This window comes from Prosopis cineraria, unplaced genomic scaffold (assembly GCF_029017545.1).
Source record: "Prosopis cineraria cultivar Desert tree isolate PC_DT_omini unplaced genomic scaffold, ASM2901754v1 PC3, whole genome shotgun sequence".
Classification (NCBI taxonomy): Eukaryota; Viridiplantae; Streptophyta; class Magnoliopsida; order Fabales; family Fabaceae; genus Prosopis; species Prosopis cineraria.
This window is the reverse complement of record NW_026555334.1, coordinates 35086880-35100211: the sequence shown is the minus strand read 5'-3', so window position 1 is coordinate 35100211 and position 13332 is coordinate 35086880. Positions and strand designations below refer to the sequence as shown.

At 31.0% G+C, this 13332-nt stretch overlaps 1 protein-coding gene and 1 pseudogene across 3 annotated transcripts; one reads left to right on the top strand and one right to left on the bottom strand.

Annotated features, from left to right (window-relative positions):
• The first annotated feature begins 540 nt into the window (after window positions 1-540).
• LOC129304777 (mitochondrial pyruvate carrier 1-like) lies at window positions 541-4211 on the top strand. Of its 3 annotated transcripts, none has more exons than XM_054944564.1 (5): window positions 541-804; window positions 1443-1564; window positions 3205-3259; window positions 3407-3524; window positions 3993-4211. In XM_054944564.1, exons 2-5 carry the CDS (start codon window positions 1463-1465, stop codon window positions 4033-4035), a joined length of 318 nt encoding a protein of 105 aa, XP_054800539.1. In that variant the 5' UTR covers window positions 541-804; window positions 1443-1462; the 3' UTR covers window positions 4036-4211. The 3 variants fall into 3 exon arrangements, with proteins under 3 accessions (XP_054800539.1, XP_054800537.1, XP_054800538.1); XM_054944562.1 differs by having other exon boundaries at window positions 545-804; window positions 3407-3542; XM_054944563.1 differs by having other exon boundaries at window positions 548-804; window positions 1470-1564; window positions 3407-3542.
• LOC129304776 (glutamate receptor 2.5-like) lies at window positions 1830-10562 on the bottom strand (annotated as a pseudogene).
• Window positions 10563-13332: the final 2770 nt, after the last annotated feature.

Sequence of the window (13332 nt, the reverse complement as noted above, 5' to 3'; positions counted from 1 at the left end):
TTATTACATGCAAAATAATCCATATTATCATCAAATGCGAAGTGCGTTGCCTATAATCGCACTATTTACAAACGTAGATACCAATAAGTGGGATTAAACTCACGACTTTTCACTTATTGGCAAAGTTATATGCCATCGGATTATAACGCCATTGGCCTCGTTGTCACACTCTAGTAGTCAAGCTTGGCTCCTATGACTACAAACGATTAAAAAGTGAGGAAAAACAAGAATAGGGGGTCATACGCATTGGGATATGCGTAATGCGTCTGTGATCTGTCTCAGCATGTTTTCTTTTGTTTTTCATTTTCTTTTTTTGGTCAAAGTCTGCGTCAACATGTTGATTAACCGTGTGTCTATGAAACTAGGAAAGCATTTGCGGGGCCTTGTCTCGATTTGGTACGTAACTAATTGCTTTGGATGTTATGTACAGATAAGAACGTCTTACATTTCCTTTGTTTTTCATGCCACTTGAGATATAGAATTATACTTTCATAAAATAGTTGAGTATATTAAGAGGAGAGACCAATTAGGGGAATGAGTGAAGATTCGCAAGATAAGAATTCAGACGAAGCATCAAACGGAGGAATATTTTAAGGAAGGGCAGTTTCGTAAATCCACAGGGGAGGGTTCATTTGGTTATAGTTTGCTGGCTGAATGGGCGTTGCATTTCGACGTGTCTTGGCGACTCTTCCTTCTCCTTCGTGCTTCTCCAGACATCTAGGCGTTGACGTTGGTGCTCCTCTGTGAAATCGAAGTTCTTAATCTCTCTGATTCAAACCTGTCTCGTCTCAAAATCTTACCTAGGTACACTTACTTCCAGTGCTATTCATAGTTTCTGTTTCTAAATTCTAATTCATGTCAACACCATCAAACCTCATACTGATTATAACGTTTCTTTTCGTTTCTTTTGTAACCTGCTGATATCCACATTGAAAAAGGCGTACAGTCATGTAAATGATTACTTGATAGAACAGTTACCACAACACAATGGCACAAAAGAAGAAAACCTCTGTTGTCTGTCGAGAGAACGAGGATCTGTATGTAATTTTGTATAGAATTTGAGGATCTAACTGCACAACAACATCGCGAAATATTGTTTTCTGATTATTTATAATAAAGCTTGAGAACATGTGTTAGGTTTTTATAACAGAGACTGGATATAAATTTGTAAGAGAAAAGAGCATCCCCTGTTATGCAATCCATATATAGTAAGCAGCACACAAAAACTAAGGTGTAGAATCTTCAGCGTATATTCAAAAAGGTCGGCGAACGAGAAAAACAATAATTGAAGGGTTAAAAAAAAAGTCAGAGTTGCATATTAGAGATTCGTGGTCGTTTGACACGTGTGGATTGTGTGTTATTAAAAAAAAAAAGACGATGAGTGAATCCGAAATTGATGGTTTTATTTATCTTATTTATGTTGTATTTATTTATTGGATAAGGTGATGAAATGTGTGAGTGAATGTCAGAGATGGACATGCTCCGAAGGTTTTGGAACAGCCCGATCGGACCAAAAACAACTCATTTTTGGGGCCCTACCTTCAACTGGAGCCTACCCATAGCGGTATATCATTCTGCGTCTTTGACTTTCATTTTTGAAATAAATTATCATCTGTAACATCTATGCTCTCTCTCATCTTATTTATAGATTTTTTTAACATGTTTTATTGTAATTAAAGAAAATTAAAATTAAATTTTTTATTAAAAAATAAAATTTATTAATCTTGTCTAAAAATTTAATAAGTTTTTTATTTCATCATAATTAAATATAGGGATGATCTAACTTTTAGTTCTTCCAATTTATCTCAATTATTAATTTGGTCTCTTAAATTTAGTTTTTATAAATTTAATTCGGTAAGTTTACTTTGGTTACTGATTTAATATTTATTGCTTAAAAAAATATTACACTGTTAAAATTTATTGACATGAATAATAGGATATACATGGTAGTTATACACAAATTAATAAAAAGAAGTATAATTATTTAGGTAGAAAAAACAAATCCTCAAATTTTAAAAAACAATAAAACAAAATATAGTATAAGGGATTATATTGATAAAAGTTAAACTAATTTGAAGGTTAATTTGTTTTCATTTAATTATATATATATGACAACTTATCAATATACTTTACACATTAAGTTATTTTAAAAGTTAATTTATATTTTAAAATTTAAAAGACTCACATCATAATTTAAAAAAATATAAGAGACTAAATTGATAAAAATTAAACTTAAAAAATTAAATTGATAATTGAGACAAACTCTGAAATTAAAAATTTTATTATCCCTTAAATTAAATATACATATTGATATGATTGGTATTAGGGTAAAAGAAAAATCTATAATAAAAAGTTGATAACATGGCGGAGGGAGAATTTAGTTGCAACTATCAAATACACTACTTTGTTTTGAATTCTATATAGGTGGGAATACGAGGAAAAATTAACAAAAAAAGGTTGGGGGTAGTTTGTACTTTTTTTAAGTTTATATTCCTGAAAAAGGAAATGTATAAAAAATTATGAAATCCATAAAATTTTTGAATTCTTTACCTTCCGTCACTCAATCGACAGAAGAAAAATAGAAAAGAAAAAAAAGGGGGGTGAAGAAGGAGGACTTAGGAAAAGGGATTTAGCTCACATGTAGTAAATTTTGTGTAGGAGATGGAAAGTGGGAAAATCCTGACCATTTATTCTATCTAACGTTTAGGAAGATAGAGGTGCATGAAAAGCCTTATTTTCTGAAAAGCACACAAGCTTTTTTAATACTTTTTAAAACCTATTTCTTCATAATTCTTTAGCATTTAAATTGTGAAGTAAGTTTTTTATTTTTTAAAAAAAGTAAAAAAATAATTTTTTGTTAAATAGAATCCACACTCTGCATCCACAGTGAAATAAGTTTTTTTAGGATTTAAATTATAAAGTATTTTTTTTATTGTAAAAAAAAATATTTATATGCTTTGCAAATGATAAAGCATTTTGCTCACCTCTCTCTTTCTAACTATTAGATAGAAAGAATGGTTGGGATCTTCCTACTTTCCACCCACTGCACAAAGTTTGTTGCATCTGATCCGGATCCTAAGAAAAGAGAAGTCGATGGAAAAAATCAAGTCATGATGTAAATATATATATATATATATATATATATAACAAAAGGAAAAAATTATTTGGATTACAAATGACAGTGAAAGTGGTATAAAATAACAGGCAGCAGTGGACACCAAGAAACCCCCAGAAATGATCTCTCTCAACATGACTGCAGGTTAAGTTCCGTTTGATTGTTTGTTTGAGTGCTTTAATTTCTGATGCAATGTTAATTTTTACTTTTAATTAAAAATTGGATGTTAAGGTTAATTGGAATATGATTAGTGGAGGTTATTAAGTATTAATTAGAAATTTGTTGGTGTAGTGATGTGCGTGTATTCGGCAATGTTCATGAGGTTTGCTTGGGTGGTACGGCCTCGTAACATTCATCTAATGGTATGCCATATCTCTAATGAGACTCTGCAACTCTATCAGCTCTCTAGGTACCTCTCTGCTCCCAGGTATTTATGCATATACTTCACTTGTTTCGTTTATTTATTTCTCAAATTCATTCAGTAGTACTCTTAACACAATTTTTTATATTCCAAATATGGATATTAATTTGACTCTGACCCCAGCAAAAAGGTGAAATTTGTTTTTTAAATCTTTATAATTTTGTTCAGTTTTAGTTTAGTATCTTTATAATTTTTCTTTTTTCTTTTTGATAATCTAGTGTCTTCATAATTTTTGTTTTGGAACCAGATGTACATCATCTTAAATCAACAAAGTATGAATATTTCAAATTAAAAACATTCAACTAAAAATTTTTAACTAATAAGGATGAAAATAATGATTTGATGAGTGAAATTATAGGAATTAAAACTATACTATAAGCATATATAACAAAGGAGAGGCTATTTAATTTAAAGTCATTTATCAAAACCGTGTACATGACTTATGACTACGTGTAGGCAGCTGGAGCAAGAAAAAGAGGAGGAAGCAGGTGCTAAGTGAACCTCGGATAAAATATTTGTTCCTTTCATTGGATGTAATTTTCCATTTTGGTTAATGATCAGTGTGCCTAAAAAATTGCTATATTGTCTATCTTTAATTTCCTTGTAATTGAATTCCCCGTTGACTTTTTATAATTTTATAGATATCACGCCTCGCTTGGGCTGTACTTTTTATTATTTGAAACTGCGTGATCTCTTTTATTTAATATTGATATTGATGAGACGCCAGAACCCAGAATTGCATCTTTGCATAAACTAAAGAAGAAAATACAATTTTGTGTATGACATCTATCTTTCTTATAATGGAAAGCTGCCCGTTTCTATGTTTATTCTCAACATATTATACACAACCATTTTATTGACATAGAACGTCAAAAATTTTTACATTGCACATAAAACTACTGTTGGCCAAAACAAAAAAACCGTACGTAACTCTATTAAATGATAAACTGTTCTGTTATACATACATCTACTAAAATTGCTTTCTGAAGAGGAGCAACTCACAGTGGATATCATACGGTTCTCAAATTTATGCGTCTCTCCATTCTCTATTACATTCAGCACTGCCTCTGACATGTCACTGGCTAGTGTGGAGGAGTCCTTTTGGAAAGCCTGAAGTATTAAGCCAAAAAATGCAAAATCTAGTTAGAGCAGAATTGTGCAAATTGATATAAAATGTCAGGGTTTGTTTGGTGTGAGTGAAAATTGGAAACACCAACAAAAGTTAGCAATGAATGAAGATATTGATTATTTTGTCTCCAATTCTCTCTTCAACTATGCAAATCTGAAGTGATAAAAATATCAACGAAAAGACAAACCCACAAATCCAAAGCCTCCAAGCTTGAAAGTTTTTCCTGCTTTGGCGAAGCCTGCGCATGAGTACCTAGCAAGGAACACTTTAGCATGCGGAGCAACAAAGAAAGCTGCTTCAATTTCCTTGTTCTTAAAGGCTGTAGGGTATTCACTAATGGAATCTATTTTCCGAATATTCTCAGGCTTAAATTTTAGTGCCTCTGTCAAATATGTCACAATAAATGAATTTCCATTGCACCCAATAGGGGCATTTGTCCTTTGAAGGGTATCGACATCTAACACAGATGGTTCAAGCTGCCTGATGGTCATCATGGATGTCAAACTGGTTGTAAAACTTGTCGTGAGAATAAGGATTATGAATAACCATGGTGCCAACACAACTCGAGCCAAAGGGTGTTTGATTGATTCTCCTGATTATCAGAGATATATCTAAAATTAGAAGACAGCTGAAAAGGACTTTTGAAGTAGAGAAAGAAAATAACTGACTAGGATCCATGCTTTTTGATAAATAGGGAATGGGCTTTCTAAGTTTTGACTTCCATCTTAGCCGTGACTTAAAAAAAAAAATTCTGCAGGGCAAACTGAAGCAGTGCGTTATGCAATCAGCCTCACACTGATATGATTATGTAAACCACCGACATTTTCTGCAAATGAGACTCGTTAAGTTTGGTATGACAATTAATTACTCCCTCCACTTTTATATATATATATATATATATATAAAATTATATTACACAATTTGAGAAAGTTAATTAACTGTAACAATTATGTGTGAAAATTAAAAAAAAGTAGATTAAAATATTTTGTGTTAATCAATATGAGCAAACATTAATTGTTTAACATTAATATAAATTATAAGGGGTGATTTAAGAAATGTGTAATAAATACTTATTAAAATGGGTGACTTTGCTTACAAAAAAGAGTTAATATGCAATTTAAACCCTAAACTATAGGTTTAGGGGTGATTTGAATCCTAAAGTTTTAAAACGGTGCATTTTCAACCCTAAACAATTAAAGTTGAGGTAATTTTACCCCTACTATTAACTTTTAACAAACGTCCATCAAATTTATTTACAAAAATTACACTTTAGGCCCCAAATGCAATTTTTTCCAAATAAATTTGACGAATGTTTGTTGAAAGTTAACGACGGGGGTGAAATTGTCTCAATTTTAATTGTTTAGGATTCAAAATGCCTCCTTTTAAAATTTTAGAATTCAAATCACACTTGGACATATAGTTTAGGGTTCAAATTGCATATTAACACGTGGTAATATTGCAAATTTTTCAAGATATGAAAAGAAAGAATATAAAAAGGTAAATAACAATAATGATGATAATGATGAAATTATATAAAAGAAAGCTATAAATTATAATAATGAGTAAAGTAGTTTTTGGTGGAAATTATGATGAGTATAAATGAGGCAATGTCGAGTTAATTATTTTTGTTATTGCTAGATGAGATTTTGATAGGTTACTAGTGGTGGCAATAGAAGTGTAATATAATCTTTTGCTACAAGTGCACTTTTATATTTTTTTTTCTTGTTTGTTCTTTGACGTAATGAAATCTCATAATAATATCAGTGAAAAAAATATTATCATTCTTTGTCAGGAAAAAATTTAGAATAGATTTCTCTTCATATACTTTTTTTTCTATCTCTTTATTTATTCCTATCGTTAATTTTTAACAAATATCCATCAAATTCATTTAAAAAAAATTACACTTTAGGCCTTAAATGCAATTTTTCCCAAATAAATTTGACGAACGTTTGTTGAAAGTTAACAGTAGGGGTGAAATTATCCCAATTTTAATTGTTTAGAATTCAAAATGCCTCCTTTTAAAATTTTAGAATTCAAATCGCACTTGGACCTATAGTTTAGGGTTCAAATTACATATTAACACATGGTAATATTGCAAATTTTTCAGGATGTGAAAAGAAAGAATAAAAAAAAGTAAATAACAATAATGATGATGATGATGAAATTATATAAAAGAAGGATGTAAATTATAATAATGAGTAAAGCAGTTTTTGGTGAAAATTATGGTGAGTATGAATGAGATAGTGTCAAGTTGACTATTTTTGTTATTGCTATGTGAGGTTTTGATAGGCTATCAGTGGTGGCAATAGAAGTGTAACATAATCTTTTGCTACAAGTACACTTTCATATTTTTTTTTCTTGTTTGTTCTTTGGCATAATAGAATCTCATAATAATATCAGTAAAAAAATATTATCATTTTTCGCTAAGAAAAAATTTAGAATAAATTTCTCTTCGTACACTTTTTTCTCTGTCTCTTTATTTATCATAAAAGCATTTGGTTATGTTTTATAAATTTTCACTTTCATTAATTAATTTAAACTAAGAAACTTACACATTCCTTTAAAAAAATTTTTAAAATTGATATAATATGCAAAATATACTTTTTTTCTGTTACTATTGAATTATTATTAATTAGAGTGTATTTTTTAAAATATAAAAGGACTAATATATAATTTGGACCTTGAACTACAGGTTTAGAAGCGATTTGAATCCTAAACTTCTAAAAAGATACATTTTAAATTTTAAACAATTAAAGTTGGGACAATTTCATCTCTACCGTTAATTTTTTCAACAAACTATTATCAAATTGGGGTTTAAAGTATAATTTTTTTTAAATGAATTTAACGGACGTTTGTTGAAAGTTAATGGTATGAGTGAAATTACTTCAATTTTAATTGTTTAGGATTTAAAATGCACTAGAATTTAAATTATCTCTGGGCTTATAATTTAGAGTTTAAATTATATATTAATCTTATAAAAGAATATAAGTAAAAAAACGATAGTTTCTTCAACAATAAAAGATGGTGGGAGTATCATTTATAAACGCAATAACATTAGTTCCGCAAATGTGTGATGCCTACATACGGAATATAAGCATTGATTACATTGAGGTATCTTGGAAGCAGATATGAACGAGTCAGCTTATCGAACGCCTCCAAAAATGGAAGCAGATCTAATAAACTCGGCAACACTACAGCACTGGATTTTCTTCAATAGGCGGCGGGAGTTAGACACCCTATAAAAAATTGAAATGATGGTGCGAGGAAAAGAGACAGATTATGTAAAAAGCAGTGGGGGTAATCACAGTCGTCCATTTGCAACTCACAAGAATTAATAAAATTAAGTGTTTTGGTTCATGCAATCTGCAGTGTCCGTTTAATTGTAAGAAAACGATTGAAATGGACTATTAATGTTTCTTACTGAATCCAAATGTGATTTTTCATTTTATTAATTATGGGGCATGTGGCAGAGTTTCGTGTCAGAAGACTTACCGTGCGCATTGAAGATTACAGTGACTAAAAACCAAAGCGTGGCCCCAAGCGTCCATGATTCTTCATTCACTTGTCGTTCCATGAGCCAGATGGTAAGCCCAATGAAAGTGTGCATTGCCGCCATCACCAACCACATCTCCTTTGTGAAGGCACTCGTGAACATCCATGCTCCTTTTGATTTACTGGGCTTTACTGTTACCACCATGTCAAGCCCAGATTCAACATATGGCTGAGAAAATGTTACATAACGATATCTATATGCCATTATTTCTGTATCTCCAACAGCAGCATCAAATTCCTGTATTAGTTCATTTATTAATCAGTAGGATTAATGTATAGAAATAGGATTATAGTATGTTAAATATTTCATTAACTCCCAATTGCAGAAATAATTGTAACCAATACCTTCCTATATACTTGCTAAACCAATTCATCATAAGAGCCATTGAATGGAACAAACACATATCGCAATTGATAAGGCGGACGTCTAATAGCAGCTTTGAAGACATCAATTGAGAAACCCGTGATCGAAGTTTCATTCCGACTCTGATCATAAGTCACATTCACAAACTGGGTGAAGACACCTTTTGCAGGAACCCCTATTTTCAATGTTTTTCCCACATTACCATGAGCCCAACCCTTGGGAACTGAGAGTAAGTTTCCCGGCCAATATACGGTTTGTAAAGATCCAACAGAACCATTATTTTGGGTCGTCTGCATCGACCGATGTCTGACGAGGTTCTTAGAGAAACCAAATTCTGGAGACCAAAATGCCAAATCCCTATAGCCTTTCCCAATTACATTAATTATTTGTAAGGCTTGTGATTGCAATATTTTTCCATTTTCATAGCTAATCTCGCCACTCAGTCCTTCAAAATTACAGGCCAGAATGCTTTCTGAAAATTCCCCCCTGGAGAACTTCCCTTGTGATTTCTTTGCGGCGTGAGCAATAGCCCAAGTTGCATCATACGATCGAAGCGCAAAGATACTAGGGTTAGTGTTCTCTTCTTCAGGGTACTCTAGCGCAAATTTTCTTCGAAATTTGGATTTGAATTGTCTGAATGTCTCGCTCATTTCATTAAAGTGCGTTTTAAATCCAATAACACCTTGCATGCTAAGAATAACAGAGGAATTCACCGAATCGATGAGACCAGCAACCTCATCGGGTACAACCCATACCGATCCTTTTTCCATCAGATCCATCTGCTTTGCCCTCTCAAAAAGAAAATTCGCCATCTCTAAAGAAGATTGAACAACCAAGAAGACCCTGTTACACTATTACTCTTGAGCCTGTTAAGTTCCTTTTCAATACTAACTTTAGGATTTGATAGAGAAGACAGAGAAGGCAAAGCTAAATGGTCAACAATATCAGAACCAACAAGACGAAGCGAGTGGGAAAGGATATTTAGTATCCTAGGATCAGAGAAAAAACCGTTACTGTGTTCGTAGATTAATGTCACTTGGGGCCACCTGAATTCCCCAACAATGGCGGCAAAGCATCGGATATGAAAGGTGATATCGGTGCCCATTTGGATGAAGTATGGCAGTCGAATTGAAGATAACTCTCTGTCTGTGTCTCTGATCACCGCGAGTGAAGTCACAGATAGGATAGGAAGGTTATTTATGGAGTTACTAATTTCGGCTGCCAGAATCGCTTCGCTGTGTGTTACCGTTCCTATGATAGCTTGCACTTGCTTGCTGTGTGCGAGATCCATGACTACATTAACCAGCAATAAAAATGTGAACTGCGAAGTATGATAGAATTGAAATGGAGAGAAATGGCGAAGATGAGCATTGCTAACAAGTATAAAGAGCAGACGTTGCGTTTGAACAAGAAATATCGCATTGCTGGGTTATATATAGCAAACCTCTTTTTTAGTGCAGTAGGCTTACGCAATGGTTTATTAGCAGAAGTTGTGGTTAATAAGCTTTGGAAGTGAATAAAAAGGGAGGTGTGAAAAGTAACCGGCAGCGGCGGAAGCGGCGGAAGCGCCGCGAGAATCATGGAAACTCAAGAGCAGGTCAAAGCATCGGAAGAGATTGAACTCTTGGGCAGCGATTTGCATGGCCGCCTTCTGCTCCTTCCCCATACGGGACCCCAAATCAAGCACTCCTCCGATCCTCGTCGTCTTCCCTCTTTCTCCATCCGAGCATGGCCCTCCTGTTGCTAATCCCAACGTAACTACTAACAGCAACACTTCCACACCACGCATTGCTCTAATCTCCTTTTCGTTCCGTTGCCCGCTTCTTCCCTCTTCAATCCCTCGCTTATTACACTGTTGCGATGTTTACTCTCATTACCCCCCACTCTTCTGGATTCACATTGACTTGACTGTTGTGTGCTAAATAAAGTTGTGTGTGGGTATGTTAAGAGGAAAAGTCCGTGGAAAAAGAAGAGGAAGTGTCCAAACTCCAGAGGAAAACTCTACGAAGTTTTCATTAAGAAGTCATTAGCTTAATGCAATTGCCTTGAAATGAGGGGAAAACAATATTTTTTTTTAGCCAAAGAAAAAGAATATTGAGAGTATATGAGTGAAATATATATATATATATATATGTGCGTGCTTTTATATATAACTTAAAATTTAAATAAAAGAAGAACTCTTACATCACTATTTGATAATTACCAACAATTTACGGGGAGAGGATCTCCCTTTTTCCTTCTCATCCTTTTCTCTTCCTCTTCCTAATTTTTTATCATTTAATCTTGATTTGGATAGTTTATATTTAATTTCTTATAAAATATTCACTTTATTCTATTTTTGCTGTATTTTTTGGTTATTTATATTAAATTTTACTAGTTTGATTTTTATTATTTATATTTTTTAATAATTCAACATTTTAACAATAAATTTTTAAGAGATAAAATTTGAACTATTTAAATCTTAATCTAATGGCTTGTATGGGAGAAGAATGATAGAGAATGGGGAGAGAAAAGGAGAGAATCCTCTCTTCTATTTATAAGAAGTGCCAAATAATAAAATCCCTCTAAATTATATAAATAATAATTTGATATCTCAAAATATTATAATTTTAGTAAATTTTTTAAAAATTTATGTGTTAATAAATTTTAAAGTGAAAATGTTATTTTATTTTTATTAAAAATAATAAATTTCAATCACAATCTTTACATAATGACTTTTGTTTTGCGAATCATAAAAATTAAATAAAAATTTACAACTTATCATATATAATTTTTGTTATTAAAAATAAATTTTAATAATAATTTTTGCTTAAAGAATAACAACTTTTTACTTTGTAAATTGTAAGAGTTGAATAAGAAATTACAATTTATCAAGTGTAATTTTTATTATTAAAAAATAAGTTCTTAAAATAATAAATTTCATTTGTAATTTTTGTTTAAAAAATAATAACTTTTATTTACAGAATCGCAAGAATTATATAAAAAATCACAACTTGTTAATAAGGGTAAAATATTCTTTTAAATTTTAAATTTATTAACACAAAAGTCCTTAGAGATTTTAGTAAAATTATAATATTTTAAAAAATTAAATTATTATTTATATAATTTGAAGGATTTTATTATATTTTCTCGCAAATTATCTTTACTAATATTTACCTTCCAACAAAAGAAAGCATACAAGGATGTATAATCTAATTCCTTGCCTTTTCCTTTCCTTACCCATCTACTATTTGACCTATAACAAAATTCTTAAAAATAAAATATGAGTGAGATAAAAATTTTAGTATTTTAATATATTAAATTGTTCATATATAACTAATACCATAACACAATTATTTAGAAAAAAAATAGGTAGGAACTGCAAAAGAAAATTGTTTATGCAGAAAATGGATTGCATTAACAATCCTGCTAATAAAATTACATCAACAATTTCTATAAGCCAGGATCAACCAAGGTTCTTATTACTCAATTGCATCAACAATTCCTATAACTCCACATCAATCAAGGTTCTTATTATTAGATAAATCACATCTACTAACATTATCTAATTGTTTATTATATTATTAAGTGCCCATATCCATGACTTTATATTGAATAAATGCAAGTAATCATCATGAATATAATGTAAACATCTACAGTTGTAATAAGTTTGGTAAACAATCATCAAAATTAAAAGATTCAATAATAAAATTTATTACCTTTTTCTTCTCAAAATACTTTATGAATTTCTACAGTAATTCACTAATCGTTCTTGCTAAGAAATTTCAACCCCAAATGCCACGCCATGCAAGGAAAAGGAAAAGGAAAAGGAAATGAAAGCCATAGTTCATTTTTCTCTCCACCTCTGTTACACAAAGGCAAAGGGTAGTCGAAGAGGCAACGATTTTATGAATTATAAAAAAAAAATGAATATAATAAGTTAGTGGGCTACAATTACTCTAACAGAGCCTATTGCTAATTAATTTCCCCTATGAATTTAAAGGATGATGACAATGATATGATAATATTATACAAAACATGTTCTTAGTTTTATTTTGGAATAATTTATTTATTATTTATTTTTGTAGGAAATTATTTAAATGCCTCCCTAATCAACACTCAAAAATCAAATCTTGGGATGCGACACACACAGTTGAACAATGGATTTGCCCCTGTGCGTTCAACCTGTATTTTAACTTAAGAGCTTTGAATTCAAGGGAAAATAATTGATAATAATTCAAATTAAGTTTCAAAATATTAAATTTCAGAAGCTTGCAAATTCAATTCTCAATTTTATAATTTTATTATAATAATTTAATAATTTACAATTTAATTTTTAAATTTTAATATGGTGAAAGAATAAACAAATTTATTTTCTTTGTTAATTTGCAAATTCATTACAATAAAATTATAAAATTAAAAGTTAAACTTATAAATTTTTAAAATTTAACATTTTGAAACTTAATTTAAATTGATTAATTTATTAGAATATATCTATCATTCTTCTTAAGTTTAATGCTTCACTTTTGAGTTTTTGGGCCCTTTTTTTCACCTCCTTTGCATTGTTGGAGTATATTCTGCTGGTTTTCATTATTCTGTCTATTCATTTTGTAGGAAGGATCTATTTGATTTTAGGGAATTTCTGTACGATCAGCGAAATAGTTTTCAAGGACAGCCTTCAAACACAACTAAGGCTGCCAACGTTGACTTCACTTGAGGATATAGAAAAGAAACAGAGTTGTGAATTTGGCGAGTCAGTGATGAGAAGCTGA